General features: G+C 43.3%; 10 protein-coding genes across 14 annotated transcripts; 4 read left to right on the forward strand and 6 right to left on the reverse strand.

Moving 5' to 3' along the window:
* Window positions 1–2465: 2465 nt before the first annotated feature.
* On the forward strand, window positions 2466–7751 carry Cln3 (CLN3 lysosomal/endosomal transmembrane protein, battenin). 3 transcript variants are annotated; one of them, XM_017175403.3, is made up of 6 exons: window positions 2466–2533; window positions 5993–6210; window positions 6276–6406; window positions 6484–6642; window positions 6699–7038; window positions 7092–7751. In XM_017175403.3, the coding sequence occupies exons 2-6, from the start codon at window positions 6007–6009 to the stop codon at window positions 7524–7526; spliced, it is 1269 nt and encodes a 422-aa protein (XP_017030892.1). In that variant the 5' UTR covers window positions 2466–2533; window positions 5993–6006; the 3' UTR covers window positions 7527–7751. The 3 variants fall into 3 exon arrangements, with proteins under 3 accessions (XP_017030892.1, XP_017030893.1, XP_017030895.1); XM_017175404.3 differs by lacking the exon at window positions 2466–2533 and adding an exon at window positions 4093–4219; XM_017175406.3 differs by lacking the exon at window positions 2466–2533 and adding an exon at window positions 4120–4254.
* A 688-nt stretch (window positions 7752–8439) lies between these two features.
* On the forward strand, window positions 8440–11073 carry LOC108080673 (arylsulfatase B). Of its 2 annotated transcripts, none has more exons than XM_070285019.1 (5): window positions 8440–8559; window positions 8942–9101; window positions 9163–9651; window positions 9724–10626; window positions 10710–11073. In XM_070285019.1, the coding sequence occupies exons 2-5, from the start codon at window positions 9047–9049 to the stop codon at window positions 10757–10759; spliced, it is 1497 nt and encodes a 498-aa protein (XP_070141120.1). In that variant the 5' UTR covers window positions 8440–8559; window positions 8942–9046; the 3' UTR covers window positions 10760–11073. The 2 variants fall into 2 exon arrangements, with proteins under 2 accessions (XP_070141120.1, XP_017030995.1); XM_017175506.3 differs by lacking the exon at window positions 8440–8559 and adding an exon at window positions 8672–8873.
* Window positions 11074–11171: 98 nt separating this feature from the next.
* On the reverse strand, window positions 11172–13481 carry NUCB1 (Nucleobindin 1). The gene is made up of 2 exons (XM_017175505.2): window positions 13103–13481; window positions 11172–13003 (listed from the first exon to the last, which is right to left on the reverse strand). The coding sequence occupies exons 1-2, from the start codon at window positions 13352–13354 to the stop codon at window positions 11543–11545; spliced, it is 1713 nt and encodes a 570-aa protein (XP_017030994.1). The 5' UTR covers window positions 13355–13481; the 3' UTR covers window positions 11172–11542.
* A 213-nt stretch (window positions 13482–13694) lies between these two features.
* On the reverse strand, window positions 13695–15886 carry ais (DExD-box helicase 52). The gene is made up of 3 exons (XM_017175365.3): window positions 15645–15886; window positions 14214–15583; window positions 13695–14145 (listed from the first exon to the last, which is right to left on the reverse strand). Exons 1-3 carry the CDS (start codon window positions 15795–15797, stop codon window positions 13809–13811), a joined length of 1860 nt encoding a protein of 619 aa, XP_017030854.3. The 5' UTR covers window positions 15798–15886; the 3' UTR covers window positions 13695–13808.
* Window positions 15887–16123: 237 nt separating this feature from the next.
* LOC108080604 (uncharacterized) lies at window positions 16124–17694 on the reverse strand. Of its 2 annotated transcripts, none has more exons than XM_070285993.1 (3): window positions 17596–17694; window positions 17079–17418; window positions 16124–17027 (listed from the first exon to the last, which is right to left on the reverse strand). In XM_070285993.1, the coding sequence occupies exons 2-3, from the start codon at window positions 17406–17408 to the stop codon at window positions 16128–16130; spliced, it is 1230 nt and encodes a 409-aa protein (XP_070142094.1). In that variant the 5' UTR covers window positions 17409–17418; window positions 17596–17694; the 3' UTR covers window positions 16124–16127. The 2 variants fall into 2 exon arrangements, with proteins under 2 accessions (XP_070142094.1, XP_017030914.1); XM_017175425.2 differs by having other exon boundaries at window positions 17079–17530.
* A 149-nt stretch (window positions 17695–17843) lies between these two features.
* Window positions 17844–18544, reverse strand: LOC108080558 (protein let-653-like). The gene is made up of 2 exons (XM_017175364.3): window positions 18374–18544; window positions 17844–18302 (listed from the first exon to the last, which is right to left on the reverse strand). The coding sequence occupies exon 2, from the start codon at window positions 18227–18229 to the stop codon at window positions 17885–17887; it is 345 nt and encodes a 114-aa protein (XP_017030853.1). The 5' UTR covers window positions 18230–18302; window positions 18374–18544; the 3' UTR covers window positions 17844–17884.
* A 108-nt stretch (window positions 18545–18652) lies between these two features.
* On the forward strand, window positions 18653–19511 carry LOC108080629 (uncharacterized). The gene is made up of 3 exons (XM_017175452.3): window positions 18653–18882; window positions 18957–19079; window positions 19199–19511. Exons 1-3 carry the CDS (start codon window positions 18736–18738, stop codon window positions 19403–19405), a joined length of 477 nt encoding a protein of 158 aa, XP_017030941.1. The 5' UTR covers window positions 18653–18735; the 3' UTR covers window positions 19406–19511.
* A 148-nt stretch (window positions 19512–19659) lies between these two features.
* Window positions 19660–20303, reverse strand: LOC121502227 (uncharacterized). Its single transcript, XM_070285777.1, has one exon. The coding sequence runs from the start codon at window positions 20117–20119 to the stop codon at window positions 19673–19675; it is 447 nt and encodes a 148-aa protein (XP_070141878.1). The 5' UTR covers window positions 20120–20303; the 3' UTR covers window positions 19660–19672.
* Window positions 20304–21811: 1508 nt separating this feature from the next.
* Window positions 21812–23620, forward strand: Acat2 (Acetyl-CoA acetyltransferase 2). The gene is made up of 6 exons (XM_017175477.3): window positions 21812–21967; window positions 22075–22196; window positions 22268–22380; window positions 22437–22866; window positions 22920–23105; window positions 23165–23620. The coding sequence occupies exons 1-6, from the start codon at window positions 21925–21927 to the stop codon at window positions 23447–23449; spliced, it is 1179 nt and encodes a 392-aa protein (XP_017030966.1). The 5' UTR covers window positions 21812–21924; the 3' UTR covers window positions 23450–23620.
* A 121-nt stretch (window positions 23621–23741) lies between these two features.
* Nt5a (5' nucleotidase A) lies at window positions 23742–26353 on the reverse strand. Its single transcript, XM_017175476.2, has one exon. It carries the CDS (start codon window positions 26217–26219, stop codon window positions 24588–24590), a length of 1632 nt encoding a protein of 543 aa, XP_017030965.1. The 5' UTR covers window positions 26220–26353; the 3' UTR covers window positions 23742–24587.
* Between the last annotated feature and the right edge of the window lie 326 nt (window positions 26354–26679).

A 26679-nucleotide genomic window follows, 5' to 3' on the forward strand; every position in this document is an offset into this window, starting at 1 on the left:
TCAAATTGGCCGCTTTCCAAACTGAGGTAACAGGCGAACAGAAACCAGCAGCAAGCAACTGAAAACTGGTATAAACTGTTATAAAAACATTTGGGCAAAAATAATAATTGGTATAAACTGTTATATTTCATTTTATGCATTTATACCTATTTGTTGCCGACAACAACAGCTTATGGCAACAACAACCTTTTTACAACAACATCCCTACAGCAGCCCATCCAAATTTCCGAACATTTCCAAGCAAATTGCCCGTTTCCCAAATTGGGGTAACAGGCGAACAGAAATCAGCAGCAAGCAGCTGAAAACTGGTATAAGCTGTTATAAATTGTCCAAGTTCCAAACCATTTAGGAGCCGGCGCAAGTTAGCGGAGACTCAAACCTTTTGAATCCAAATTTAGGAGTTATTTTACAACTGCACCTGGGCACACTGAAACTGATCGTCGTTAAATTCAAATTCAAATTTGGCAGTTAAATTCAAATTCAAATTTGGCAGTTAAAATATTTTAAAAAATTTTGTTTAATTCTAAAAAAAATTCTTAAATAAATATAAAAAATCTAAAAAATGTGGAAAATTCAGAAAAAAAATTTAACATTCAGAAAAATTTTAAAAATTTAGAACAGGTTTTTAAAAATTTTAAATGTTTAAAATTCTAGAATTGTGGTATAAATTTTATAAAAATCGGACAACTATATCATATAGCTGCCATAGAAGCGATCCGTAAATGTATAAAATACGTAAAGCCGGGAATGTAAAACTGAAACTGTCAAACTGTAAACATAATAAGTATAGGTAAAATTTAATGAAACTCTGTTTTGTGAGTGTTTTCAGCATTTAAATCTATAATATAAAAACCAAATCTGCAAGGGTATACAAACTTCGGCGTGCCGAAGTTAGCTTCTTTTCTTGTTCTTAGACTATCATTAATATATATAATTACTGCAGCAAAGATATCAGAATTATTAAAAAACAAGAAAGAAAGCTAACTTTGGCCAGCCAAAGTTTGTATACCCTTGCAGGTAACAATTAAAATATATCAAAATATATATATATATAGCCAAAAATGCATTAATTTCGATTCGGAAAGCAGTTTTGTGTTAGTTTTTATTAATTTAAAAAAACTGCATACCAAATTTAAAATTTTTAGAAATCAAAATTTTTGGCCATTTTTGCAAATTTTAATGATTTAACCCCTTATCAAATTTCGCAAAAATGGTCAAAAAATTGATTTCTTCCGGACATGTCTAGAAAGATTCCCCTGTTGATGCTGATCAAGAATATATATGGTTTATGGGGTCGGAAATGATTCCTTGACTTAGAAAAATATTATTTTGTATTATAAAATCGGATTTTTTATATTAAAAAAGTCTTGATTTTTTAAAATTAAAAATATCATAACTCGGCCAAAAGAGCATTAATTTTAAATCGGAAAACTGTTCTGTGCAAGATTTTCTACAGTTAATAAATCTGCATACTTCATTTAAAAATTTTTAAAATTCAATTTTTTATCAAAATTAACAATTTTAATGATGTAACCCCTTATAAAATTTTGCAAAAATGGCCAAAAAATCGATTTCTTCCTGACATATCTAGAAAGGTTCCCCTGTTAATGCTGATCAAGAATATATATACTTTATAGGGTCTCCTTCACTGCGTTGCAAGCATCTGACTGAAATTATAATACCCTGCAAGGGTATAAAAAGCTAGAGTTTAAATATCTTTAAGTATTTGAAGACTACAATTTTTATACAAGTTAAACTTCAATTTAACCTACTTTTTAACTCTTATAGAGCTTCCTAACTGACACCAATATGTGTCAAACCCCAAGCTATTACTATAATAAATGGGCTTAACAATTTGTCAGCTCAATCTGGCTGTCAACAGGGCCTGGGCCATAGTTTGCTCCTTAAAGGATATTACTTTCCCTTGGCAGCAACTTGAAATTGACAGGCAATTGTGAATTATTTACAACATTGAATCAGGCACTCTTTAGCTGCTATATTTTTTTGCAATTTGTCAACAACATGTTTTTATTGTTTTATTTTTTTTTTTTTACACTTTTTACCAAGCCATGCTGCAGGGCAAAAAGCGTTCCCTGCTTTGCGGCTGCGGTTCGAAATTGGTTTTGGCGGTTTCTGTACGTGCTAAATGAGCGCGAAATGGATTTGATTTCAACGGGTTTAAAATGTAGAAGCCAAAAGGAAACGAAACGCAATGAATTTATTATTGACAAAACTCTCGGCTAGTCCAATAATTAGATTTAACAGCACAGCGCGCGGCTAGATAGCCAGGCTTTATGTTTGTCGTTGATTGCCTTTGCCTGGTATCTTAAGATTTATACGGCCCAATGCTGTGAGCATCTTATCTGTAATTTAATCTGTCACCCCCTTCAACGATAATGATAATGTCGATTGCTGGCCGTCCCGGCTGTAATCTGAATACCCTAGTGCCCGTGCGTATGGACGACAAGTCCCTCAGTTGGTTTCCAGTTGGTCGGTTCGGTTGGTCGAGTTCCTAGCCGGAAATAATTCGAAAGTACGTACTTGGTTTTTGGGGAAAATTAACCAGTCAGCTGAACTTTATGACACTCAGTCTCGCCTTGGATTTATAGCCCCAGCTTAGCGCCTCCAAGTGTGTACTATGTGTCTCTCGTAAAGTGTTTCTGAAACGTCAATACATGCTATACTTATATATAAAATTGCTCTAAAATTAGCAGGCAAATTTCCAGTTAGTCGGGTAATTATTGTTTGCATAACCGACACCGTTTTGTGTTGACAGCTCGCGAGTTAAAGTTAAATAACCTTTTTAATAATGAGAAAGTACGAAGAAATCAGGTTTGATTTGCTTTCCTGGTTAATTAAATAAGCATTTTTCCTTTCTAAATTGCTATACATAATTTTTGGGCTTTCGTTGAGATAAGTATTGGTTACTAATAACCGATTTTGAGCTGTGCTTTTATATTACGCATACGCCACGTGCGCTTCTCTGAAACCATAAACCTGAGAAATACATTGAGAAACAAGCCATATAAAACGCTCTAACTTAGGAAAATACAATTAAAACTTGTTTAAAATGGTAATTAACAATTGTTAACACAAAGTGTATGCTACTTAAAAGCCCAGTAAAGTGGGAATTACCCTTTAGATTCTTTATTTCAAACAGAGAGAAAAGTAAAGGCAAGAATGTGGAAACCTTGCCACAATTATCTACACAATCTAATCGATATCAGCTAGATTGTGTTAAATTAGTAAGGATCACAGAATGTCAAATAGAGGTTTACGCCGATGGTTAAAGGCATCGGCGGCGGCGTAGAGGTCAAAATGACTCGGCGGCGGCGGCGTAGTAGTCAGAAAGAACCGGCGGCGGCGGCGCGTCAAATAAGGCAAAAAGGCCATTTTAATGAGTTATTTATTTTTTTTTAAGTTTTATAAAGAACAATGACACTGAAGGCCGCGCTGAAGCTGCGCCGATGCCGCACCAGCGGCGCGCCGCGGCGCGCCGTTATTTTCATAATTTGGCGGCGGCGCGTCAAATAAGGCAAAAATCGGCGGCGGCGGCGGCGTGGCGCGGCGGCGTATATGTCTAATGTCAAAAGATGACTAAACCGATAAGCTTTCTTAATCGCAAGGTAACAAAGTAAAAAAACATCATCTTATCGTAATCAAGAGACCCTCTTGCAGGTGGAGGGCTTCACTTGCCAAACTGAAAAACGTGACGTTCGCTCGCTGACCGACCTCAACTCCCCCGCCTGCCTCCACATCGCGGCAAATCGAATCAACTTAAATTGAATTAAATCCACCGCTGCACACGATATAATATATATGTATAGTATATCTATATCTGTGTGTATAATTACCTGCTAGCGATAAACCTGCCTGATCGGCACTTTGGCACTTGTTGCATCTGCAATTGTTTTAGTTTCGATTGTTATTGTTGCCGCTCGGCAATTTTTTTTTCTTCTTTGTTTTTTATTATATTTTTTGTTGTTTTATGCTGTCGCTGGCAACTCGCGTGATACCTCGCACTTTAGGTCCCAATCGCTGGTTCTCAGTGCTATTGGTTCTCGTTCCGATCGGTTGGGAGGGCCCATTCAGGTTCAGTCACTCATTGAACGCCCGAAGGCGCGAAACGTAGTCGTTGCCGTTCTTATCAGTGCTCGGAGCACGAATTTTCCCATTAACTTGGAGTCCGGATAGCAGATAAATTACTAATTTATATAAAGTAATTACTTAATTTTCATAAAGGATATTTAAAAGGTGCCTAAAGTGCGGGAACAAGATTGTAGAATGTTTTCGAGATGCAGTTTACATTTTAAATTAAAAGAAATTATAAAATTCGGCAAAAGGGATACTACAAAAGTGTTTACTACAAAATATAATTTCAAAAGAAATATATTTAATAATTATAAATTAGTTTAATTAAGGGATATATCATTCCAACAAAATTAAATATCATTTTTAATGACAAGTGATTTAAGCATGATAAAACTCTACTCTTTTAAACTGCATTATATTTTATTTAATTGAGAAATATTAAAAAAAAACTAAATACAAATTTTAATGACAAGCTAAACAAACCTTTTGCTCCTTCAAAATATTCCTTTAAACAAATAAAACAAATAAAAAATCTTTTAAAATGCATTCAATTTAATTTAATTTTTATAATTTATATTTATTTTAATTTTGTTCTATTTCTTAAAAATTAATGAACACAACTTGGTGCTGTGCTATTATTTTGGAGTCCAAGGCAATACCCGAAAGTGTTCATCTAGCCTTCTCAATTTACTGTCCATTATTTCAAAATGCTTTTCGCAAGCTATCATATTATTTATATTTTTTATTTTTAATACTTGGCAAAAGTAACTGGATAGGACAGGGCACTGATAAGTAGGCCAACGACTTGGTAACAAAGCAAGTGGATCAAGTGAATCCCAAGCTAATGAGTCAATACTAGTTCCCAAGCCAAGTGCAAGCGGCCAAGGAACCCTCTTTTGGTTTGGCATAATAACGGGTTGCACAATTAAATAGAAGCTAATATTTTTTTAATTAGTTGCCTTGGCTAACAGCACTTGGTTAGTTAATATATTTTTTATAAAGTTGGCAAGGTCAACTGAAATGATCTGGCAAATTATAAACGTCAGTCAATAAACTGTAGTGAAGTGATATATAGCTTCTCTATATAATATTTTATATATTCTTTGATCCTTTTTCCGGTTTAGTTCTTCGCTTCCCCATTTATTCCTGTCCACTTCCTGTTTACTCTGTCATCGGTCACAAGTTCTGTCGGATGTAAACAAATCAAGTCACTGCACTTTGCACCAGACAAATCATTGCCAAAAAATGGTTAAACTATAATATATAGATTATATATATTTAAATAGCCAGCGATGTGCTATTTAGTTTATTTACCCCCCGTGACTTTAAGGTATTAGATATAAAGAAAACTAAGTAAATATTCAAAGGCTTTCTAACAATTTGTGGGAACTTTTTGCAGTAACCAGCTAAGCATTTAATTTAATTATAGAAAAATATCAATGTAAAAACGAGGCTTTTAACCTGTCAAGCCCTGAGCTCAGCTTAAACAGCTGTCTTTTGGCTGCCTTCAATATTATTTTTTGTTCGTTTTTTTAAGCATTTAGTGCACGTAGTTTCCACGAGAGTCAAGCTCATTCATTTAACTCACTTCCCCCCTTGACGATTTCGAGCAAGTTCACGACCAATGACGTACATGCACAGCTTAACAAATTAAACAGTTTGCCTAAATACGACTTGCGTAAATAATAATTCATAAAAATAATTAACACCAAGTTAAGAGAGCTAAGTAAAGAGTAAACAAGTTTATGGCATATATTATAAATAAAGAGAAATCTGAGTGTAAATAGTTAAGAGATATTTTTAGAGAGAATCACTGAAGCAAAATATATTAAATATATAATATATATTATATTGATCAAATATAAATGCTAATATATTATCTTTAAATATTATTTTAAAGTTTGCCGTTTCAATATGACGGCAAGCAAGCAGCAAGAGGCCGAGGCCGAGCATGATCCCCAGGTGGTAGTCACTCCTGCAGATGCTACGCACAGCTCTCGCCATGACAAGGGCCTGTGGCGGGATCTTACCTCCTACTGGATACTGGGTCTGTGCAATAACTATGGCTATGTGGTGATGCTGAGTGCTGCCCATGATATTATCAAACAGTTTAATCCGGTGAGAAACAGTCTATATCTTTAATCCTTGATCAACTCGAATTATATTTTATTTCTTCGCCTTAGAATGACGAGGCTGCTGAAAGCGATTCGGGTAGAAATTGCCATTTGGTGTCCACTGGCGCCATATTGTTGGCCGATGTGCTACCCTCGCTTTTTGTCAAGATGCTGATGCCCTTCTTTCCCTTTTGGGTTAAGTAAGTAAAGCTTGATGACTTCTCTTTAAGGCTAAAAATCTCTAATGATTCCTCCTAATTTCTCCTCTCTATTTCAGCTTTCGCATTGCCCTTGCTGTAATCTTCTCGGCCGCCGGTTTCCTGCTGGTGGGATTCGCTGAAGCCGAATGGATGGCCCTTCTGGGTGTGATCATCACCTCGGCCAGCAGTGGAATCGGAGAGACCACTTTTCTGGCCTATTCTTCGCGCTACAACAAGTAATTAATTATAATTATTAGTGTATAATATCTTCAATTCAAAATCTCCTTTATAGGAATGTGATATCCACCTGGTCCTCCGGTACTGGTGGCGCCGGTGTCATCGGTTCCCTGAGCTATGCCAGTTTGAGATCTTTAGACTTCAGTCCAAGGGATACCATGCTTATAATGCTGATCTTCCCAGCCATCGAAGCCTTTGCCTTCTGGCTGCTCCTCCGCCGTCCCCAGGTCGACATCCTTCCGGTCACCACTGTTGAGTCCACTGAGGTCCTGATCTCCGACGAGAAGCCGCTGGTTGGCTTCAAAGAGAAGTTCTTCTACATCAAGCATCTCGTCAAGTACATGCTGCCCCTTTGTCTGGTGTACTTCTTCGAGTACTTCATCAACCAGGGATTGGTAGGTCACCTAGCTTTCTCCATAATCCCTTCTCACAACTTCCTTCCTTGCAGTTTGAGCTGGTTTACTTTGAGGACATTTTCCTGGACAAGGACTCGCAGTACCGCTGGCTGAATGTGGACTATCAGATTGGTGTCTTCATTTCACGGTCATCGGTGAATGTCTTCCAGCTGGACAAGATCTGGCTAATGTCCATCTTCCAGTTCATCAATGTGATCTACTTCCTCACCGAGGTCATTTGGTGGTACACCCCCAGTATCTGGATTGTGTTTGCCATTGTCCTTTGGGAGGGTCTTCTCGGTGGCGGTGCCTATGTAAACACCTTCTATAAGATGTCCAAGGAGATCTCACCGGAGCGCCAGCAATTCGCAATGGCCATGGTGGTCCAGTCGGATTCCTATGGCATCGCCCTGGCCGGTTTCCTTGCCATTCCCGTTCACAACGCCATCTGCGGTCTGCCGGCGGCAGTACGTAGCGTTGTCTGGTGATCGGAGAATGGGATCTAGATCAGAATCAGGATCAGATTATGCCTTTACTGTGTGCATGTGTAGCTAATTAAGTGTGTGTGTCTGTGCATGTCCCGATAGTATTAGCCACTGAGTGTGACTCCCAGGAGCCAGGTGCGTAGATGTTAGCTAGTTGATATGCTGCTCCTGTTCGCCTACTCTAAGCCTAGTTTAAACGACAAAAATATAAAGTTATTGCTCTTAAAAGCGGTATTTTATTGAATTAAATAAGGTATATAAAATAAATATGTAAAAAGTGTTTCAAATATTTTATATGATCTCAAGGTGAGTATATTATTTAATTTGTTTTTAATCTCGTAAACCTTTAGTTTTTTTTTAGATTTTCCAGTGTTTTTCTTTTAAAGCTTTTCGAATAAACAAAACTTGGCTTAGAAATGTTTAACCCTGGCAGTGTTGGGGCTTTCAAATTGCCAAAGCCAAGTGTAATGCATATCTAAAAAGTTTATTCTCCCCAAAACTGATCATGGCAAACCAGCTTGCTGAACTTACACTGACAGAAAAGGCTACTTGTCCGGGGTTATGTTTAAAGAAATTGTATCCCTGTGGAGATGTGCCTTTTCTTTAGTTATCTAATTTTAATTTTAAGCCTTTTAAATAAATACAAATAAAATAATCCATAAGAGAAAATTAAAACTGACAACAATAGAAGACCATTTCGGGAAGCATTAATTTTAAATTGAAAATATGGCTTTAAACTATAAATATAACACTATATATATATTTTTATATTTAAGAAATTCTAACTAACATTAATCGTGTAGGCTATTATAATTTTAGTTAGAAGCTAGTAAAACAGTGAAGGAATCATTTCCGACCCCATAAATCACATATATTCTTGATCAGCATCAAAATCAAAAAATAATCAAAATAAATAAAGTCAAAATAAATCAGTCTTTAGCTGGGTTTATTCAACTGTTGTTATTAAACAACTTATATATTTTGTATTAGCACTTGCTATTATATTTTTGCCGCTGACTTATTACTACATCAAGTTGTGAGTGGCCGCTAATTTGGTTTGATTGAATCGAACGAAACTGAATCTGGGAGAGACCGATTTGGGAGATCGATAGAGACCCAAACCGAGTTGCGCCGAGTCGCGGCGAGATGTTACGTGGAGCTCTCGCGGCATCAGTTGGCTGGGAGCTACCGTGCAGAGCACAACGCGATCGATCGATCCATTTCGGGAGTTGAGCAACCACGATGCGGGGCTTATCAGCGTTTTTACTTTTACTTTGCCTGCAAAGGGTGATGACAGATGCGGCAACAGCCAGGCGACCCAACATAATCATCATAATGGCCGATGATATGGTGGAACTAGTTTATCAAACATAAATCAAGACGTTTTTTAAAACTAAAGTGAATTTGTAACCTTTCAGGGCTTCGATGATGTGAGCTTCCGCGGTGGCCGAGAGTTTCTAACGCCCAATATTGATGCATTGGCTTATCATGGTCGACTCCTGGATCGTCTGTACGCCCCGGCCATGTGCACTCCCTCACGGGGAGCCCTGCTCAGCGGGCGATATCCCATACACACGGGTATATATATTATATTTCTAAATTTAAATTAAATTGTGAAGACTTAAATTTATTACTACAGGAACCCAACATTTTGTGATTAGCAACGAGGAACCTTGGTCCTTGACCCTGAATGCCACCCTAATGCCGGAGATCTTTCAGCGAGCTGGTTACTCCACCAACCTGGTGGGCAAGTGGCATCTGGGTTTCTCTCGTCCAGAATATACGCCCACTCGAAGAGGCTTTGACTACCACTATGGCTACTGGGGCGCCTACATAGATTACTACCAAAGGCGTTCCAAGATGCCAGTGGCTAACTACAGCCTGGGCTATGACTTCAGGCGTAACATGGAGCTGGAGTGTCGGGAACGTGGGGTTTATGTAACAGACTTGCTGACCAATGAGGCAGAGAGATTGATCAAGGACCATGCAGGCAAGGATCAGCCTTTGTTTCTAATGCTCAGCCACTTGGCTGCCCATACAGCCAACGAAGATGATCCTTTGCAGGCGCCGGAGGAGGAGATACGTAAATTCGCCTACATCAAGGATCCCAATAGAAGGAAATATGCGGGTAAGTACGGCTGTTTCCTAAGGATCTGCCTAAAGGAACGCTCTAACTTAATGTCTTAATGTCTTCCTTAAGCCATGGTTTCCAAGTTGGATCAAAGTGTGGGTCGCGTAATCAGCACCCTGGCCAACACCGAACAGCTGGAAAACAGTATTGTGATCTTCTATTCGGACAATGGTGCGCCATCGGTAGGCATGTTCTCGAATACAGGCTCCAACTGGCCACTCCGTGGTCAGAAGAACACGCCTTGGGAGGGTGGAGTGCGAGTGGCTGGCGCCATTTGGAGTTCTCAGCTGGAGGCACGCGGCAATATCTTTACCCAGCCCATATACGTGGGTGATTGGCTGCCCACACTGGCCCATGCGGCGGACATTGAGTTGGAAGAGTCCGACGCCCATAAGCTAGATGGCATTGACTTGTGGCCACAGTTAGCAGGAGCCGCCGATGCTCCGCATGTTCCTCGGGAGATCCTGCACAGCCTGGACGATGTGTGGCGGGTGGCGGCCCTTCAAATGGGGCAGTGGAAATATGTAAATGGTACTACCGCGGCGGGGAAATTTGACACGGTGCTCACCTACCGGGAGCTAGACGACCTGGATCCTCGGGACAGTCGTTATCCTGTGACTGTAAGGAACTCGGCGGCCTCGAGGGCCCTCTCCCGTTTTGATTTGCGTCGTCTGACGCAGCAAAGGATAGCTGCCATTCGAAGATCGGCAGCAGTGCGATGTGCTGATTTCCAAAGATCCTGTAATCCTTTGCTGGAGGAGTGCTTGTACGATATCTCAACGGATCCCTGCGAGCAAAACAATCTGGCGTACTCCAGTCGGCACTCCGATGTCTTGGCCGCCCTTCGAAGGCGTGTAAGGGAACTAAGAGCAGGCGCTGTGACTCCGGGTAACCGGGCGAGCATGCCGGCCGCTGACCCCACCTGGCACACCTGCACCTGGGAATCTTTCGAGTTGAACAAGCCAGGAACCGGTTAGTAATTGTATTATTATATTTGTATTATTAATATATATATAATATTTTTCTAATTATATTTTAACATTTAACCTTTGCAGTGCCCTTGGAATGCGATTACCACGGCGTACCCTGTGAGAGCAATGTTTAGAAACAATAAGGAGTTATTATTATATTGTTTTATTTTAGGTAGTTGAAAAATTATTAGAAAAAAATATATCACTCTTTTCTGAATAATGATGAACCACTTACAAATATAAAAAAAACCGGGGAACCATAATCATTATAGGTTTTATTTAAAAAATGGTGTGTTAATGATTACACCTTGATTTTTATTTGTTTTACCATTAGTTAATGAGAATGTATATGTATATGCATATTATATTACTCAATTTTAATAATTTAAGTCTGAAACATAAAAATAAACCTGAAAATGGATAGATTATACAACAAGGATCCACAGGATATTATTTTGTTTTAAATAAGTTTTAAGTGGTTGATTTTATCACTTAAAAGATTTCCCAAAATTCATTTTTTACGCTCCCTGAAAAAAAAACAGCACCTTGAATAAACAGATTATTGTTTATGTATTTCTCGTTTAAAAAATAAACTCATATATACAAACAAATTCGTTTAAGAAATGCATTGCACAAAATGCAAGGCTCCTAGATCAGAGAGAAAGAGAGAGAGAGATAGAGAATGCGTACAAAAGGATAAAAAGTATACAAAATTGGAAAGACTGTTAATTGCGAGAACGTGGCAACAATCAAGTCTTGACTGTTTAATTTACTACATAACCATATTGGGGAAATATTTATATATATTTTGTTTAATGTTTACTACTTCAGTCCAATCACATTGTGTTCTCGATACCAGATTTTTTGAAATGCTTCGCTTACGTGGCTTTGCTACAGCAAAGGAATGCTTCAAGCGGTTACTTTTGTGGCTGCTGTTGTTGCTGTTGTTGATGTGTCTGTTGCTGCTGCTGTATTGGCACCTGTTGATTTTGAGCAGGCGGAGGGCTTTGATTATTTATTTGTTGCTGCTGCACGGGCTGCTGCTGCTGCTGCACAGGCTGCTGTTGCTGCTGCACAGGTTGTTGCTGCTGCACGGGCTGCTGTTGCTGTTGCACAGGCTGCTGTTGCTGCTGCACGGGCTGTTGTTGCTGCTGCACAGGCTGCTGCGCCTGCTGTTGCTGATAGACAGGCTGCTGCTGCTGTTGCTGCTGCTGCACAGGCTGCTGTTGCTGATAAACAGGCTGCTGTTGCTGATACACCGGCTGTTGTTGCTGCGGAATCGCCCCGACATGCTGATACACCTGATTAGGTTGCAGCTGCACTGGTTGCCCGTTTCCATACTGCTGCTGCTGGTACTGCTGGGCGTACTGTTGCTGCTGCTGGACATATTGCTGCTGCTGCTGTGCATGCACCTGTCCAGGTTGTTGGTAATGAGGCTGCTGGGCGCCAGGATGCTGCTGCGGCGGCGGCTGTTGATAGGCCACGCCACCAGGATGCGGTGCAGCATAGTAGCCCTGCGGCATGTTAGGATGCGGCGGCAACTGTCCCTGAGCAATCAGACGCTGGACTTCCTCCTGGCGCCGGCGCTCATACTCCAAGTACTCCTCGTGCGTGTACTGCGGCTGCTGGTCGATGGTCTCCCACTCGGGATCCTTCTGGAACTCCTCCTTGTTTGTCTGCATCATGAACTCCTCAATGCTGATTAGGCCATCGTGGTTGGTGTCAGTCTCCTGGAAGTAGTGCTCTCGCATGCGCTCCATCTCCTCGGCGCGCTCCCTCATGTCGTCCTCGGGCAAGTCACTCTGGTAGACCTTGTCCAGCTCCTTGACGAACAATGCCTTGACCTCCGCCTCGTCCCAATAGCCATTGCTGTCCACGTCGTGAATCGAGAAAAAGGTCTTGGGCTCAAAGTCATTCTTGTCCATGTGATCCTGCTTCTCCCACACTTCCTCCAGCTGGGCCTTGTTGCCTGGGTGATGCAGCTTCTCGTGGTCCTTGTGCTTCTTCTCCTTCTCCTTGACTTCATTCTCGAACTTCTTGCGCGACTCCTCATCCATTTCCTTTTTCTGTGCCTCTCGCTCGAACTCCTTTTGCATTTCATACTCCTTGAACTCGCCGCGTCGCTTGCGATCAGCCTCGGCCAGGTCGTCAGATGTCTTCTGGATCAACTTGCGCAGATCCTCAATCTCGAAGGTGTGCTCGTTGCCATGATCCAGATGCTGTGGCACCTTCAGGTGCTTCCGGTCTATGTCATTGGCCAGATCGTAGGCCTGGTTGGCCAGCTCCCGCAGACGCTCCAGTTCGCGTCGTTTGATCTCGTCCAGCTTGGTGCGAACGTTGTGATTCACGTAGTCCAGCTCCTGGGCGATCTTTCCACTCTGTGCGAATCAGAGAAAATTCAATAATAGAGGATATGTTCCAAGACATTCCCGAAAGACCCCAACACCTGTCACTCTTTGTCTTCCTCCTCCACTTACCCTAATGTCCGCTTCGGGCGCCTTGTCCAGCTTCTTACGGAACTCGGGATCGGCCTCGAGAGCCTCAACCACCTCCCGCAGATAGCGCTCATACTCCAAGGCCGACTCCACGTCGGCAGTGGCCGGGGTGCTGGACTCCGCCTCCGCCTTGGCGTCCTTCTCAGCCTTTTTGTTTTGCGTCACGGGTAAGGCGGCTACCAAACAGAGCGATGCAATCAGAGCCAGGCCCAGCAGGGCCACGTTTCGCGACATGGCTGCTAGTGGTGACTTCTGGTGCGTGCTTTTGGATTTTGTTCAATGGAAATCTGACAACGCAGCTGTGCAAATAATTAAATAAAAAACCTAATATTCTGACGTGTCGGAGTAGATTTTGTTGATTAAAGTGACCGTTGCTGCACCCTTGAAATATACCATATGTACGTCAGAAATATACCGAAAATATACCAAGAGCAGTGTTGCGACCCCGGGTAAAAAATTTATAGAACACTTTCACCTTTCACTTCAAATTGAAACTTTTGTTACGTTGTTTTTTTAATAAATAATTGAATTAATTCACTTATTCATTGATTAATTTATTAAAAACTCCGCTTAATTTGTAATTTTAAGTTTATATTAACTAGATGCATATTATCAAAATATTACAAATTATTTTGCATATTGACAGATATTAATTCATAGTTTTAATACATTTATAATTAAAGTTCTTTTATTTCTTTGCCTTTTTTGTTTTTGAAAAGTTCCCCTTTTTGCCCTTGGGCTCTTTGAGGTTCTTTTTAATTTCTTTTAGCTTTTTAAGTTTCGAATTCGTTCCATTTTTTTCCACCGGCCGTTTTTTCAAAATATGTTCTACTTTTTCGACTTTTTTCAGTTTGGTTGACTTAGGATCCTCTTTGTTCTTCACCTCAGGGCGTATTTTGGTGGTTATATCCTCCCGATCCAAGGGTTTCTTGGCTCGCATCTTGGCCTCCGATTTGCGAACCTTTTTCATTTGCAACATGTATTCCGGAACAGAGCCGCCGGAGTTTTTAATAATCTGAGCAACGCTGTGTGAAGAATAGAAAATTTATATGTTATAAATACTCTAATAATTGTAGACTTTTAGAGGGGTTACCTTCTCAAATTGGCCGTGTCGTCTTGAGTAAAGAATGTTATTGCTCGTCCTGGCCTTCCAGCACGACCGGTTCGCCCAATCCGATGGATGTACGAGATGGTGGTGGGCGGAAAGTCGTAGTTGATTACCAGATTGACCCCCTTGAAGTCAATACCGCGGCCCATTAGCTCTGTGCAGATGAGCACCCAAATGCTGCCCTCGCGGAAAGCCCTCACGCAGTTATCCCGCTGATGCTGGCTGCGTTCGGCATGGATCACGTCCACGTTGATGCCATCGTAGAGCAGCTCCTCAAAGAGTTGCTTGGCTCTCTCCTTGCTTTGTACGAAAACAAGGACCGGCGGCTCTAGACCCTGGCGCACCAGATCCCGCATGGCCACTAACTTTCCGCTCTCAGATCCCACGAACAACAGCTCCTGCTGGACGGTATCCGTGGCACTGTTTTGCACTCCAATGGTGACACGCACAAGGTTCTTGAGGTGACGCAGCGCCCATTTGGCCACAGGCACTGTGTAGGTGGCGCTGAAGAAGGCCACGCACTTGGTCGGATGGGAGCAGGCTGCATAGATATCGTCCAGCTGCTCCTTGAAGTTGTTTTTTCCCTCCTCCATCAAGCGATCGGCTTCGTCTAATACAAACCATTCGACGTGCGACAAGTCAAGGAGGGGCGGCTGCTGTTGCAGCAGGAATCTCACTCGGTTTGGTGTGGAAACCAGGATATCATAGCGTTGCTTGCACTCGGCGCCTTGTTTCTGCTTTGCCTCGCTCACCTTGCTTATGAAGTGGGTTCGCAAGCCCGTTTCCCGGGTTAATTCCGCACATTCTCGATAGATTTGCTGGGCCAACTCACGGGTGGGGGCCAGCACTAAAGCCCTTAAGCCGGTGGTTTTGTGAGCCCTCAGGCCGTCGATGATGGGCGTGAGGAATGCTAACGTTTTGCCGGATCCGGTTGGGGCGCAAGCCATCAGTGCCCGGCGCTGCAGGAGCACGGGCAGTGCCTGCATCTGGATGGGTGTTGGCTGTGCAAATTCGCGTCCCAGCAGGTTCTGCTGCAGTCGGGGAAGCATCTTGTGATCCTTAAGCAGAGCCTCAAAGCTGGTCACCGGTGCGGGCACGTTTTTGCCCAATACACTGATGTTGTGCTGCTTTCTGGTCTCATTCACCTGTTCGGTGGCCCTTTGGTGCTTTAGTTCCTCGGCGGAGAGTTTCTTGGCTTCCTTGCGTTTCTTGGGTTTACTTTGGCTGGTGTCATCCGACAGCAAGCGGAACTCTGTGGTGTCATCATCCTGCTTGCGCTTGACTTCCTTTTTCACCTTTTCCGCTTGCTGGGAATCTTTGGAGACCGGCTGCGGCTGGGTCTTCGATGGAGTTGTCTATGGCAATGGTATCAGTTAGCAGAGCAGCTTATTTTTAACTTAATCTCATAGAGCTTACCTTGGGCCTTTTTGTGAAGCGTACGCCGGCTGTGATCAGCTTGAATATATCGTGCTCGTCCATTGTTTTCCTAAAATTCTTTTTAAAAACAACGCACGTGCATTTGTTTTGATTTCTTGACAGAGGTGGTATTGCCAGATCTCTTAAATGCATGCTGCCAGATCTGTTTAATTATTAATTAACAGAAAATACTAAAAGTTTTAACAGTGTTATGTTAACCACAATTCGAATTTTTTAAATTAATAAAACATATTTTTGAATAAAACTGTTGTTTGACAGCAATTTAAGTACTGAATAAATAAAAAAAAAAAAACGCAGGGAAGCCGTAGGATAAAAATAAAAATGTAATCTTAATATTTAGCCTAAAATAAAAAAGTAAATAATATAATAATTTAATGCGTCTATTATTGTATTATTTAAACTCTCAATCCCCATATAAGTCTCTCTAGTGAACCAATAAACACATTTCAAACGCTAGTATATTTATTCACCCGGCTCAATGGCCACCAGCTCATCCAAGAGCTCCGCACGTCGCTGCAATCCCTTGGAATCCTTCTCACTGCCCCTTATACCCTCCGCCGGCCCACCCCAGCTAAAGCTGCTTTGACCATCGTCCGTCAGTCCATTGTCCTCGTACTCCTCGCAGAGATTGTGCATGGCACAGATGCTCTCAACGATGAGCCGCACCTCGTTCAAATCGCGAGCCTCCAAGGCGTACAGGGTATTAAAACGACGAGCCAATGTATCCAGGACCCTCTCAGCAACCTGAAAGGCAGGTCGAAGCAGGTCGTTAAATACCACATCCTTGCGGAAGCACTCGGCCTCGATGGGTCGCATCAAGTAGGACTTTAGAGGAAAGACGCCATTCCCGATGAGATAGCTACCCGCTGGCATGGTCCTGGGATTCAGAGCCAGCGTCTGGCCAATTGGCGAATCCTCGAAGCTATACTCGATGAAAAGCTCCACATAGCAGTCGATGATCTTGCGCTCCGCGTTGCAGATTAGCTGCAGCACCACCGGCACCTCGGCGTGCTCCGATTCCAGGAAGACGTCCAGACGCTTTAGAGTTATGATGCCAAAAAGTTCTCGGAAGCAGCGTAGCTCCTCCAGCTGTTGGTATCCCTGCAGGGTGCTCCGCTGAGCTGCCAGCGAGTTGGGCCACTTGATAAAGCTCTCGTAGTTGTCCGAGATGCAGTGCCAGAAGCCACGCACCACCTGCTGGCACAGAGCCCAGGGCAGACGGAACTTCCGGGCAATCTCCTCAAAGTGTTCATCGGTGGCTAGCTTCCACATGGCCAGCGAAAGCATTGTCTGTGTCGGCGGAGTCGGATAGCCGGGTAACGTAATCCCGCTTAACGTTTCCTCTAGGGTTTGCTGGACTTTCTGCAAGGCAGAGATTAAGCGGGGAAACAGGAAATACCACCCGGTACTTACCAGGAATGTGAGCTTACGCATATGCAGATAGGACTCAAACTGGACGTCTGTGTAGCGGTGAAGCAGGTTTAATTCGGCGTAATTCCACTCCAACTTGGCAACCTTTTGGCTAGGTATCTGGCCCAACGACTCCTCCAGCACTCGGCGCTTTCGACTGACTGTCGCTGCTCGCTTTTGCTGCAACAGGGCAAATATCTCCGCCTCATCATCGTCCTCAGCGGTGGTCAGGAGCGGGTAGCTGCCGGAAGTTATGTTCACTGGCGGCTGGTCAATCAGCAGATCCTTGGTGATTATAGAGGCAATATTGGCCAGCACGGCGCGCTCCTCCATGACGATAGGGCTGTCCTAGCAAAGAATCCTTTTAAAATTGAAATATAGCTTGTGACTTTGCAGCCTTGTCAACCCCCATTTCCGTTGTCCTTGTTTGTGTATGTATGTGTACGGCTCGTCAGCTGTTCGGCGGGATGCACTTTCGCTAGTATTATTATTTTTAGAGCATTAATCTTTTAAATATTACCTGATTTTTTAAGTTAGTTTTAGACCAGGACTTTGCTTTGCTTCCTAGTAAATATCAGGATTGTTTTTTGACTTGACATTTCATGTGCTGCCAAGTGGGGGTTAACAGATGTCAGATATCCTTTCTCTTTAACAGCGCTGTTACTGTTTTTTCTGTTAAATTTCTGTAAAATTGCTCCTTTATCTTAAATCGGATGAAATGATAAACCTAATTAATATTAAAAACAAATCTTCAATTTATATGCAGTTATTTTATTTTCAAGGTATTTAGGAACAAGGACTCCTGAACTTTAGTTCACGGTCCTTCGCACTCGGACCACCACTCGCCTGCGGCCAGTGCCGGTCTCTCCTGCGACAGCACGGCGGCGTCCACCCCGGCGGATGACCACGCGCCTGATGATGACACGCCGGCGGCGGCGGCGGTGCTTCTTCGTGGTAGATTCGGTAGACGTCGTTGTATCAGAGCCTGTGGTGGTGGTGGCTGAAGCATCCGTAGTCGTAGTGGCCGAAGCATCCGTGGTCGTTGTCGCCGAGGCAGTGGTCGTCGTAGTGGTGGTACCTTGGGCGGAAGTTGGGCCGCTCAGGAGGACCACAGTGGTCAGGATGAGAAGCGATAGAGCCAATAGGGAGCGCATTGTAAAGGTTTTCCTTGGGTGAAGTAGGAACTGATGTCAGTACCCCCAAACGGATGGATATTTATAGTGTCTTCTGGGCCGGAGAGATATATTAGGAGCCGTGTAAACACAGGTGTGGCCCTTGATGTTTTTTTGCCTGCTTACTTCTTTGTCGCCTTTGTTTCACTTACACTCCATTAGTGGCTCAGCCTATTTACGATGTTTTGTTAATCTGTTTGCACCTGCTTTTCGACGTAAATGGAATTTCTATTGCTGTGCCAACCAAACTTCGCATAAATAAGGTTTGTTCAGAAATCAGGTAACATACTTTTTGGCTGGTTTAATCTTGTAACTCATAGGAACTTTGTTATTTCGGATTAGGTTGGGTTACATTTCAAACTCTTTAAAAAAAAAGAACTCTCCTGTTTTCCTCATCAACCTTCCTCAGCTTGTTCTTTCCAATTTCAAGTATTATATTTAATTCTAAATTTCTTTCAAGTCTGAATCAGTAAAAACTAAATCGAAAAATGTCACAGAAAAATATACCGACCTTCTCAAAGGTCTGGGATTTAGGCGTATGGAATTCAAAGGACATTAAACATTACAACACTATACCCGGCATTCAAAAGAAGTTACGCCTTGGGAACTGGGAGTATATATGCAGTCATCCTGAGGTAAAATATATAAATATAATATATAAATTAAAAAAAATTGAAATAATTAATAATTCTCTATTTCGTACCCCCAGATACGTGCCATAATTCGTGTCATCCTGCACCAGGCCATCAATGCCAAGCCGGAACCAGAGGATATCCGAAAGTTCGTGGCGGATTTCTTTAACTGTCGGCGAACTCCGTTGCTGGTGCCATTGGTAAGAATAATCTACATGTTTCACATGTCTGGATTTAATTAAATATTAATAAATATATTGAAAAATATAAATTAATTTTTATTCTTAACTGTTAATATTTTCCTCTCCTCTCATTTCAGATCAATACCCAACTGAAGTACGTTAAAGAGCAGCTGAGTCGTGGCCGCTGGAGCAAGTTTGATGCAGAGATGCTGTTCATGGAAAGTCCCTCCAGCCACTCGCTTCTATCGACTGCTTCCGAGGACAGCAATGTGCATCCTGTCCTCACATATGCACTGGTCTTTAAGAAGTCCGACGAGTGTGGCATCGAAAAGCCACCTTATTAGGAGGAAGATAGTGTTTCTGTGGGGGAGAAACCACAAGAATGTTAGACTATAAACGTCTATAATCGGCCTATAATTAAATCTTTTGTGAATATATTTTTACAAACAAGTTGGTCCTATCATTTACACTAATTCGAGGATGGACAGGCCATCTACCCCGTATCTCTCTCTTTCCCTAAGAGACATTGTATCTCGGAGACTATATAGTTTACATTTAATTTCAGAACCGATCTTTATTTTTCATTAAGAATGTTGACATTTTTAGAGAAATCATAAGAAGCGACGTGCCGAGCGAACGCCGCGACGTTCACGGACTCGGATGCGCCTCACAATACGGCCATCTCCAAGCTCCCGGTTCCTCCTGCGACGCACACCATCGCCTCCTACCCGCTCACGGCGGATAATTACAACGCGTCGGCGCCTATGACGACGGCGATGGTGCTTTTTGGTCGCCTCAGTGGTGGTCGTGGCAGCCGTTGTGGTTGTGGTTGTTGGAGCCGCTGTCGTGGTCGTGGTAGCCGTAGTATCAGAACTGCTGGAAGAGCTACTCGACGGGGAAGTAGAGCTGCTGGATGGGGAAGTTGAGCTGCTTGATGGGGAAGTGGAGCTGCTGGTTGGGGAAGTGCTGCTTGAGCTGCTGGCTGGAGTGCTTGCCTGCATAGACAGGACAACCAGAGCGGCCAGGATGGCCAGGGAGAAGGCTTGTATTGGGCGCATGGTGGCTTCTTTTTGAGACTGGGATTTGGATTCTGCTTCTGCCAGTCACAATACCGAGTTATTTATAGTGAAAGTCTCTACAGCATCCGAAGTAATCTCCAGACTCGGTTGTTTACTGACCAAATATGTATATCCCATTCTTGGAGTTTCCAAGCTCCAGAGAATTAAGTAATCAAAGCCACCATTGTTGTCCTATTGTTAGAAGACAAAAAAGAAATGGTTAGGAAAAATACATACATTATTGCCAGAGCCCAAGTCTTTCTTCAGTAAAAGTTCAATTTGATTTACATTTTCATCAACTTTCCAAGGAGATTTAAAATGTATTCTATATAGATCTGTATCATAGCTTAAAGGTTACCTAATGCTACGGTTGGTTTGGTTTCTAGAGATATTTAAAAAACTATTAGTTAAGTACTTCATCAGCCAAGTCGATCTAGCCACCTCTCCCAGTCAATAACGGTGGCAAAACCAGAGTTGCAGGAACCACAGAAAGATCCCCCTTATTAATAAATTATTGTTCTTCATCTTCTGAGTTACCAAGTGTCCAATAAATAATATAACAAATTTATTACAAATAATAGTTTAAATAAAGCCCCAAAAACTTCTGTTCAATTTAATAAAGCTTGCACATATTGGCCTAACCAAGTGTTGCCGACTGTCAGTCTTGGCCAACAAAAGAGTTCAAATCAATATTTGAGATAAGAAAAGAAACTAAACAAGTCTGGTTTACAAAGAACGAAGGGAACCGGCACAAAAATATTTAAATTCGAATTTGTTTTTGTGTTGTTGTGCATGTACCTGAAACTTTAAAGCTGAAAGTTTCGTATAAAAAGTTTTAAAATTTTCCGCTCCCTTGACGTAAAAGCACTTAGTGCCCTGTGGAGGGCTATAAATGGAAAGGTAATAGACTCAATCTAAAAACAGTTATTCCTTAGTCCGTTGAAGTTTTACAATGAGGATCCTAATAGCTTTAACGGTCGCTCTTTTGGCCAGCCACTTGGTGCCGGTTAATTCTGAATTTAATATTCGATACAATGTTTTATTTAAGGATTTGGTTTAAACATTAGTGCTTATAAGCACAAATATATTTGTGTTTAGAGTTTGAGCTGCTGCCGCCTCCAGATCCCCCAGGAACTCCTGTATCTCTTCGCCCAATTCATCGCCACTGCTATTCTCGAGCTTCACGTGATGATGATTTCCCACCTCGTCCAGGCTCTTCTCCAATGCCGGACTGCTGCCTGACTTGGGCTTCTTCGATTCCGGTGAACGCTTCTCGGATCCACTTTCTGTCCTGGGTCTCTTGCTGGAAACGACTGGAATCCCTGGCAGATTGCCCAATGTATCGCTGCGGATCCAGTGAGGCCACTGTTGAGGGTGAAGCTAATGGCTCCGGGTCACCAGCAAGAGCAGCAGCGGGTACTGAACCAAAGCTAGACTCTTCCTGGGCCAAGGATTGGACGCGACCAAAGGCGTCACAACAAATTATGCCGCTTGCAGGACGGGGCTTGGGCTCCGACTCCAGTCAGGCCTGATTGACAGGGCCTGGCTCCGTACGGTGGACTTGGCAAGATGCAGCAGTTTCCTTGGGGGTCAAATGGCCGGCATTTGAAGATCCCGCTCAGTAGGAGCGGTAATCTTTTCTAATCTAGTATTTTTATTGGAACTCAGTATTTATTAAAGTAAGAAGCAGCAAAGTCTACCTGGTCACTCTGCGGCACCCAATAGCAATTTCGAAAATTAGAATTTATTTGCTGGCAATTAGCTAAGGCATAAACACTGCGCCACCTGTCCTTCGCCCATCCAGAATGTCTGACGTGTACATTGTGTCCGCAGCCCGCACCCCCATAGGTGATGAGATCCAGCAGCCGACAGCAGTCGAGCTGGGCGTGTGCGTTTGATATCCAAATTCCAATTGGTAACTTTCTCTTTCGGCTTACCCGAACCAAAATCAACAGGTAGCTTCAATGGAACGCTTTCCAAACTGAAGGCCTCCGATCTGGGCAGTGTGGTTATCCAGGAGGTGCTCCGCAGGGCCAATGTGGAGGGCCAGCAGGTCAGCGAGGTGATCCTGGGCCAGGTATTGTCAAAATATTACCATATCCACTCGTGGGCTCTTTTCATTCCCTTTGTTATGTAAATCTTCGCCAGGCGCTCAGTGCGGGCCAGGGTCAGAATCCGGCACGGCAGGCCTCACTCAAGGCGGGTCTGCCCATCCAGGTGCCGGCCTACGGCATCAATATGCTTTGCGGATCGGGTTTGAAGTAAGTTTATTGAACCACATTAAACTCTTTCTGATTTTGGACTCGCTCTCTTCCAGAACTGTTGCCCTGGGCTATCAGGCCATCCGCTCGGGCGATGCCAAGATCGTAGTGGCGGGCGGACAAGAGAGCATGTCCATGTCTCCACATGTCATGCACCTGCGGCAGGGCGTTAAAATGGGTCCCGGCACACTGGTGGACACCATGATCCACGACGGTCTCACCGATGCCATGGAAAACATACACATGGGCATCACTGCCGAGAATCTGGCGGAGCAGTACCAGATCAGTCGGGAGGCTCAGGATGCCTATGCCGTGCAGTCACAAAATCGTGCGGAGGAGGCCCAGAAAAATGGCTACTTCGATAAGGAGATTGTCCCCGTGGAGATCAAGGATCGCAAAGGCACGCAGATCTTCAACAAAGATGAGTACATTAAGGCGGGCAGCACTGTCGAGGGCATCCAGAAGCTACGGGCGGCCTTCAAAGATGTAAGTTGGATGATTAGTTTTGATAATTTCTACTTTCTCTTTTGTTTATTTAGGGCGGTTCCATAACCGCCGGCAATGCCTCCGGTGTCAATGATTCCGCTGCCGCTGTGCTGCTCATGTCGGGCGAAGAGGTCACCAAGCAGGGTCTCAAGCCGCTGGCCAAGATCGTGGGCTGGACGCAGAGTGGCATTGAACCGAAGGTGATGGGCCTGGGACCTGTCACAGCCGTAGAAGCTTTGGTATTTCACATGGAGAACTTGAAGGCTGTGCAGATTACTCAGATGTGTCCTTCTTTTAGCTCATCAAAATAGGCTGGAAGCGCGAGGAAGTAGATCTTTACGAGCTCAACGAAGCCTTCGCGGCCCAATCCCTGGCTGTGCTGCACGACCTCAAGCTGGATGCCAGCAAGGTCAATGTGAATGGCGGTGCCATTGCCTTGGGCCATCCCATTGGTGCATCCGGAGCCCGTGTCCTGGTCACGCTTTTATACGCCCTACAGCGTACCGGTGGAAGCAAGGGTATAGCCTCCCTGTGCATTGGCGGCGGCATGGGCATCGCCCTGGCCGTAGAGCGCCTCAACTAAGCCCAATTAGTGGTCATTCTATTTATTATTTTCCCGTCTCTCTTTTAAGTGTACAGTTGCAACTTGCAAAGTAATATTCCATTTTCTGGTCGCGTAGTATTTCCAAGTACTTAGTTATATGAAACCCAAGTCACAAAGTTTACTCAATTAAAGTTAATTTGCTAACGTTTAGGTTTCCTGCGTTTTAAATGGAACTGGGAACTTGGGAAAGGTGTTTAAACTGACATCTGAGTGTCTTAATTGGCTCAACTTACGTCAGCCCCATTGCACTTTATTTATAAAAGAACTCAGATGATGCACAACCCTTTGTTTATTTGCTTTTCATTTCAGTTTGTACATGGAAATATTTTGTGTAACATGTGAATTAAATTAGCGTGTTAGGAGTGCAGTCCGTTACGCATGTCAAAGCCTTAAGTTTTTAAACAAATAAAATTAAGTATAACAAATAGTAGGCATACAAAAATCCTAAACAATGGCCTATAAATATATATTAATTTATTTAAAATTAATTGCAAATTCTTCTAATATAAATCCTATAAAAATCGTTCAGTTATCAAAGCTGTGTAAAGATTTGTTAATACAGATAATAAATTGAGCTAATGCTTAATTGAAATTAATTCCATTAATCCTTAACTTGTGCAACAACTTTTATCGGGTTGCAGTTTGGACTTTGGACCTCAAGGTATTATAAACCGACAGACGATAAGAAAAATAGTAAAGTTTAAATAAGATTAAAAAGGGATACTGTAACTTCGTAATTTTAAAATTTATATTTTTGTGAGTATAAAAACAAAAATAAAAAAGGAAGTCTAAGATGATTGCCGGCCACAATTATCCTTAAAAAACATTTTCTATTTTCAAAAAAAAAATTTCCTCAAATTTCAATTCTTAATTTATAACATTTAGTTATTCTCAATCTCAATGCCCTACATCTATGACTTGCACTGTATACACCAATTCTATAATTAAAAAAACCGCGCCGTTTATTGCTATTATTAAATACAATTTGTTTGTACGCAAGAATTTTGAATACGTTTTTCCAGCTCAAAGAAGCGCTATCGGATACACTGCGCCACGGGTTCACATGTCGTTTATTGTCACCAGGAAGTTGGTAGATAGCCTCTCGCATCCATTATCATTACCGATAGCAGCTGTTCAGATGCAGCGTCTCTAGCTCCTTGGGCAGCCGCGGACTGAAACCGTACGGATTGGTGCAGATGATTCTCTTCTCCGGCGATGTCTGGGCCACCTGCTCCACCGAGGGCACACACAACTGGGCATAGGTGGTAATGAAGCTGGACCAAAGGGTCGGCGTGCAGTCCAGGGCAAAGTACGAGCCCCATTGCTGGGAGTCCAGCTCGGCGGCATAGGGATACTTACCGTCCTCCAGGAGCAACTCCTCGGCAATGGCCACGGCATCGAAGTCGCGATGTTTGACCGGCGTATAAACATCCTGCACGATGTTATCGCCAAAGTAGAGCGCCTTGGCTTCAGTTGGCTCCTTGTGGAGCAGCTGGGCCATAGCTGCGTGCAACTGATGCCAGTTGCCTTGGGAGTAGACCTCGCCCGCCCTTATTTCCGCCGCCTCCGTGGGCAGTTCCTCCAGTTTCTGCACATCCACCTGCATGAAGGGTCTCTGACTGGTAAAAAAGCCCGGCTTCTTGGCGTACGTCACCACGAAGTCAAAGTGCTGCCGCCAATTCTCGCCCAGAGCCTGCGTGGCCGTCAGATTGGCAAAGTCCACATTGGAGCCGGTGAGCAGAAAGAGCTTCTTGCCCGCTTGCCGCAGCTCCTCCAGCCACTTTAGCACCCTGGGGTCCGTGCGGAGAATGAATCTCTCGGGCTCTGCTCGCATGCTCTTAAAGTACGAGCTCTTATCGTTTGCAAAGTGCTCCCGGCTGTAGATGTTCATTAAGCCGGCCTGCACATCCTGCCAGACTTGGTACTCCTCGCCGGGCGATGGCTTCCTCTCCCTGTCCACTTGATCCACGGCTTGGGCGAAGACCAAAGCACTGGGCATATCAAAGTAATCCAGCAAGGAGCGCATTTGCGTCGAGGCAGCGCCATTCCACGTGGACAGCGGATCCTTGTGGAAGGCACTGGTGACGTCCCACTTGCGCTCTGGCCCGTAGATCTCAAGTATTTCCGCGTCGCTCAGCAGCCGAGTGCCGTGGGCCGCTCGCAGGATCTGTGCCTCGTTGCTCAGCTTTAGGACATTGCCGCGCGGCCCGTCCAGGAACAAACCCTTCTGCAGGAAGTCCACATCTAGCGGCAGGTCGAGCAGTTCCTTCTTGTAACCCTTCTGCTCCACCAGGAACTGCTTGAGCACTCGATAAATCAAGGCAGACATCTCGCGCAAATTATAGCGCAGCAGGGTGCCATCCAGGTCGAAACCCACGATATCGTAGTCATTCAGGGTCAGCTCCTTGCAGTAGGAAGTCATAATGGTGCTGGCGGAGTATCTCGAATCGCTCACGGCCGAATGGTGGAAGTGTCTGCGGGTCTGCTGCTGCTCACGTGTTCCTGTGCCCACAGCTGCCGGCGCTGCTCTGCCGAGTCGCAGCGACATTGAATTTTGCGCCAATTTTTGAACATTACATAACTGGTGCGAAACATCTGTTCGCCTTTGTTTGTGTACGTTTGTTTTTGTTGATGTGGCAAGGCGCAGGGCGGGGGTGGAGGCGGAGGCACTGATGGACGGAACGGCCAAGGCAAAGGAGACAGCGGCGGTAGACGCGCCCAAGGAAGCCGTTCTGCCCAGGGCCAGCATCTTATCTTATCGGCTAGCACATCTCCCGGGCACAAATCGTGTTCTAATTTTAAAATTAAGCCGAATTTCACTATCTTTCATATTTTTTTCTCGTCGACATACGCCAGAGTTGCCACACTTTGGAATTGGAGATGCAAGATGAGCTAGAAAAATAATGTTCCGATTTTAGAGATTTTTTTAGAGATGTCAAAATTATTTTTGATTACGATTTTTTTTTTAATATTTGATTTGTTAATAATTGGAACTTTTTTGAAGTTATAAAAATAAATCCAAATTAATTTTTTTTTATAAGTATTTGTTTTTAATTTTTCAACGATTTGTTTTTATAACGGCATGGTGGTTTTTAAGAGGCAAGCTCAACTTTTAAATGTTTTACTAATTTAATTTCTTGTTTAAAAATTAATCCGTTTTGTAATTTTTTGTAATGTAATTTTAATTTAGTTAAATTTTTAATTTGAAC

The sequence above is a fragment of the Drosophila kikkawai genome, chromosome 3L (genome assembly GCF_030179895.1).
Source record: "Drosophila kikkawai strain 14028-0561.14 chromosome 3L, DkikHiC1v2, whole genome shotgun sequence".
In the NCBI taxonomy this organism is placed as follows: Eukaryota; Metazoa; Arthropoda; class Insecta; order Diptera; family Drosophilidae; genus Drosophila; species Drosophila kikkawai.

Coding starts and splice junctions, on each gene's coding strand:
- Cln3 (XM_017175403.3), top strand. CDS start 6,007: ATGACGGCAAGCAAGCAGCAAGAGGCCGAGGCCGAGCATGATCCCCAG. Junction 6,211..6,275: donor TTATCAAACAGTTTAATCCG/GTGAGAAACAGT, acceptor TCTTCGCCTTAG/AATGACGAGGCTGCTGAAAG. Junction 6,643..6,698: donor TATTCTTCGCGCTACAACAA/GTAATTAATTAT, acceptor TCTCCTTTATAG/GAATGTGATATCCACCTGGT.
- LOC108080673 (XM_017175506.3), top strand. CDS start 8,766: ATGCGGGGCTTATCAGCGTTTTTACTTTTACTTTGCCTGCAAAGGGTG. Junction 9,652..9,723: donor CAATAGAAGGAAATATGCGG/GTAAGTACGGCT, acceptor GTCTTCCTTAAG/CCATGGTTTCCAAGTTGGAT. Junction 10,627..10,709: donor GTTGAACAAGCCAGGAACCG/GTTAGTAATTGT, acceptor TAACCTTTGCAG/TGCCCTTGGAATGCGATTAC.
- NUCB1 (XM_017175505.2), bottom strand. CDS start 13,354: ATGTCGCGAAACGTGGCCCTGCTGGGCCTGGCTCTGATTGCATCGCTC. Junction 13,004..13,102: donor CGCCCGAAGCGGACATTAGG/GTAAGTGGAGGA, acceptor TGATTCGCACAG/AGTGGAAAGATCGCCCAGGA.
- ais (XM_017175365.3), bottom strand. CDS start 15,797: ATGCATTTAAGAGATCTGGCAATACCACCTCTGTCAAGAAATCAAAAC. Junction 15,584..15,644: donor GCTTCACAAAAAGGCCCAAG/GTAAGCTCTATG, acceptor CCATTGCCATAG/ACAACTCCATCGAAGACCCA. Junction 14,146..14,213: donor GACACGGCCAATTTGAGAAG/GTAACCCCTCTA, acceptor TTCTTCACACAG/CGTTGCTCAGATTATTAAAA.
- LOC108080604 (XM_070285993.1), bottom strand. CDS start 17,408: ATGGAGGAGCGCGCCGTGCTGGCCAATATTGCCTCTATAATCACCAAG. Junction 17,028..17,078: donor TGCGTAAGCTCACATTCCTG/GTAAGTACCGGG, acceptor TCTGCCTTGCAG/AAAGTCCAGCAAACCCTAGA.
- LOC108080558 (XM_017175364.3), bottom strand. CDS start 18,229: ATGCGCTCCCTATTGGCTCTATCGCTTCTCATCCTGACCACTGTGGTC.
- LOC108080629 (XM_017175452.3), top strand. CDS start 18,736: ATGTCACAGAAAAATATACCGACCTTCTCAAAGGTCTGGGATTTAGGC. Junction 18,883..18,956: donor ATATATGCAGTCATCCTGAG/GTAAAATATATA, acceptor TCGTACCCCCAG/ATACGTGCCATAATTCGTGT. Junction 19,080..19,198: donor CTCCGTTGCTGGTGCCATTG/GTAAGAATAATC, acceptor CTCTCATTTCAG/ATCAATACCCAACTGAAGTA.
- LOC121502227 (XM_070285777.1), bottom strand. CDS start 20,119: ATGCGCCCAATACAAGCCTTCTCCCTGGCCATCCTGGCCGCTCTGGTT.
- Acat2 (XM_017175477.3), top strand. CDS start 21,925: ATGTCTGACGTGTACATTGTGTCCGCAGCCCGCACCCCCATAG. Junction 22,381..22,436: donor CTTTGCGGATCGGGTTTGAA/GTAAGTTTATTG, acceptor GCTCTCTTCCAG/AACTGTTGCCCTGGGCTATC. Junction 22,867..22,919: donor TACGGGCGGCCTTCAAAGAT/GTAAGTTGGATG, acceptor TTGTTTATTTAG/GGCGGTTCCATAACCGCCGG.
- Nt5a (XM_017175476.2), bottom strand. CDS start 26,219: ATGCTGGCCCTGGGCAGAACGGCTTCCTTGGGCGCGTCTACCGCCGCT.